The 3,379-nt window shown below is 41.6% G+C and overlaps 1 gene segment (V, D, J or C); it reads left to right on the top strand.

Moving 5' to 3' along the window:
- Positions 1–2,202: 2,202 nt before the first annotated feature.
- LOC117798776 lies at positions 2,203–2,683 on the top strand (the record flags this gene model as incomplete). The annotated part of the segment is given in 1 exon segment: positions 2,203–2,683. A coding segment is annotated over 1 exon segment (407 nt), but the record flags the coding sequence as incomplete, so codon positions are not given.
- Between the last annotated feature and the right edge of the window lie 696 nt (positions 2,684–3,379).

Below are 3,379 nucleotides of genomic sequence, written 5' to 3'. Positions count from 1 at the left end.
GGGCAGAAGATCAACAAAAATTCAAGGGCTTTGAATGACCCACTGGACCAGATGAACTTCATAGGCATATAGAGAGCATTCCATCCAAATACAGCAGAATATTCATTCTTCGCAGGTGCAAATGGAACTGCTCCAGAATATATCAAATACTGAGTCATAAATCAGGCCTCAACTGATACCAAGAGATTGGGATCATTCCATGAACATTTTCAGACAACACAGCTTTGAAACTGGAACTCAATCCCAAGAGAAAATTTGGAAAGAACTCAAACTCATAGAGGTTAAAGATCATAATTCTACAAAATGAATGGGTCAATAAGTAAATTAAAGAAAAATTTAAAAATTCACAGAAAGGGAAGTATGAAGGGGGGCATACAGAAGGGGGAATGAACCATAAGAGACTGTGGACTCTGAGAAACAAACTGAGGGCTTCAGAGGGGAGGGGGGTGGGGGAATGGGATAGGCCAGTGATGGGTATTAAGGAGGGCACATATTGCATGGTACAGTGGGTGTTATATGCAAGTAATGAATCATGGAACTTTACATTAAAAGCTAGGGATGTACTGTATGGTGACTAACATAATATAATAAAAAAATACTATAAAAAATGTAGAAAAATCTCAAATATGCAAGATAAATTTTCACCTAAAGGAGCTAGGGAAAGAACAGCAAATACAGCCTAAACCAAGCAGGAGAAGAGGAATAATAATTATCAGAGCAGAAACCAGTGAAATGGAACCCAGAAAAACTGTAAAACAGATCAAAAAAGGTAGTATCTGGTTCTTTGAAAGAACTATTAACTTTTAATCCCCTAAGCAGACTTATCCAAAGGAAAAGAGAAAGGTCCCAGATTAATAAAATCATGAAAGAAAGGGTACAGATAACAACCAGCACCAAGGAAATACAATTTTAAGACCATAATATGCGCAACTATCTACCAATAAATTAGGACAGTCTGGAAGAAATGGATACATTCCTGGAAATTTATACACTACCAAAACTGAAAAAGGAGGAAATACATAATCTGAACAGACCCAAATCCAGCAAGGATATTGAAGCAGCAATCATTGAAATCCCAAAACAAGAGTCCAGAGCCAGATGGCTTCCCAGGGGAATTCCTAGTTCTAATTGTATTTTAATTATATTCTCAAGTTTGAAGTTGAGTTTTCAAAGACATCTACATAATTTATGAACACAAGAGGGCAGAGAAACTCCTGCATTGAAGCAAAGTTGTTCATCCTCATCCTCTTCAGCTTAGTTGTGGTGGAAAACACATGAATAAGATATTCTCTGAGCTCCATATCTGCATCTGCAGGGTGACAAGCAACTTTATTCTAATATCTGAAACTGGAAACAATCCCTATCCACACCAACCACTTAAAAAATAAAATTATGCCATGTTCACTCTTAGGAAAGCTGCCAAACATTAAAATACATGCAAAATGGGCACCTGGGTGACTGAGTGGTTAAGCATCTGCCTTCGGCTCAGTGCATGATCCCAGAGACCTGGGATTGAGCCCCGCATTGGTCTCCCACTTCTGCTTGTAGCCTGCTTCCTGCACTCCCACTTCCACTCCCCCTGCATAAGTTCCCTCCCTCTCTGGTTGTCTCTCTTTCAAATAAATAAATAAATAAATAAAATCTTTTAAAAAATACATGCCACAGGCAGTAACATGGTTGAATTTTCAATGATTTATGCAGAGCAAAAAAAAAAAGTTCTACAAATAAAATTACATATAATATAATTGCACATCTATAAATTCTTCAAAATCAAAACTAGTCTAATTAACAGGAGAAATGCCCATAGTTATGTGGGGACAGGGTGAAAAACGGAAGAGGGAGGAGGAATTCACAGAAAAATACAGGAAATTTTAGGGAGAATTGATTTGCTCACTCTGGATAATGCTGACTGTGAAACCAGTGTATATCATATCACACACACTGCGTATGTGCAGTTCGTCCCGTGTCAAGCACACACATTACAATTCTTAAAATAGAGATGACTCAGACGGAACACACAGATATTGAAATGTTAGAAAATACACCTACATGAACCCTTATTCTCTCTATATTTCAGCTAAAATCGAGAGCAGGTAAAATCNTTGCTCTTTTAAAAGGTAACTCATACTGAACAAGAGACATGGAGCATGTGAGTGGATCTGAGGGAGACAAGCAGTGGGTGTGTGACAGTTTCCTGACCAGGATGTCTTGTGTCTGCAGGTGTCCAGTGTGAGGTGCAGCTGGTGGAGTCTGCAGGAGACCTGGTGAAGCCTGGGGGGTCTCAGAGACTATCCTGTGAAGCCTCTGGATTCAGCTTCAGTAGCTATGGCATGGCCTGGGTCCGCCAGGCTCCAGGGAAAGGGCTGCAGGGGGTTGCAAGTATTAGCACTCGTGGTGGAAGCACAAGCTACGCAGACTCCGTGAAGGGCCAATTCACCATCTCCAGAGACAATGGCAAGAACACGCTGTACCTGCAGATGAACAGCCTGAGAGCCGACGACACGGCCGTGTATTACTGTGCAAAGGACACAGTGAGGGGACATCAGTGTGAGCCCAGACACAAACCTCACTGTAGAAGGGGATCTGGACCAGCAGGGGGTGCACACTAGTCACCAGTTCTGTCCTTAAGCCCCAGGAGCAGCTGCAGGTGTAGGTTGTGGGCAGGTTTCCTGTCAGGGTCTGGGGCTTCCACTCCATAGAGCGGTTGCCAACAGGGACCCTCTCCTCAGACGTGATTCTGTGCTCACCTCTCCACTCCCTGACTTAGAAAATTATATATATTTGTTATTTTTTTATTTTTTATTATAATAATATTTATTATATTATATTAGTCACCATACAGTACATCCCTGCTTTTTGATGTAAAGTTCCATGGTTCATTAGTTGCGTGTAACACCCAGTGCACCATGTAACACATGCCCTCCTTACTACACATCACCAGCCTATCCCATTCCCCCACCTCTCCCCTCTGAAGCCCCCAGTTTGTTTCTCAGAAAATATTTTAATGTGAAAACAGCTATTGTAAAAACCACAAAATACAGAGTCATTCACATTGTTTAGTCCTGTCCCTAAATACCAATAGATTACAAATATCCTGATGCTCATCAGCTTAAACTTTACAGGAATCCCAGCAGCACTCACTGTGCATCACAGGACCACCCAGCTTAACGTGCAAGCTTTCCACAGCAGCATTAAGTGCGTACTGGACATGAGGCTACAGAGGCATTGTCAATCCAAAGCAAGAGATGAAAGAGTCTTGGTGAGGGTCACTGTCTTAAACCATGCTCACAGCATCAATGTCAGTGAGACAATGGGAAAGCAGTAGACACCTTCCTGGTGTTGTGTGGATGTGGAGTCTTCAAACCTCACACACACGCTC

Source organism: Ailuropoda melanoleuca, unplaced genomic scaffold, assembly GCF_002007445.2.
Source record: "Ailuropoda melanoleuca isolate Jingjing unplaced genomic scaffold, ASM200744v2 unplaced-scaffold3444, whole genome shotgun sequence".
Taxonomy (NCBI): Eukaryota; Metazoa; Chordata; class Mammalia; order Carnivora; family Ursidae; genus Ailuropoda; species Ailuropoda melanoleuca.
Note: the sequence above shows the minus strand (reverse complement) of the source record. Positions and strands in the feature narration are given on the sequence as shown.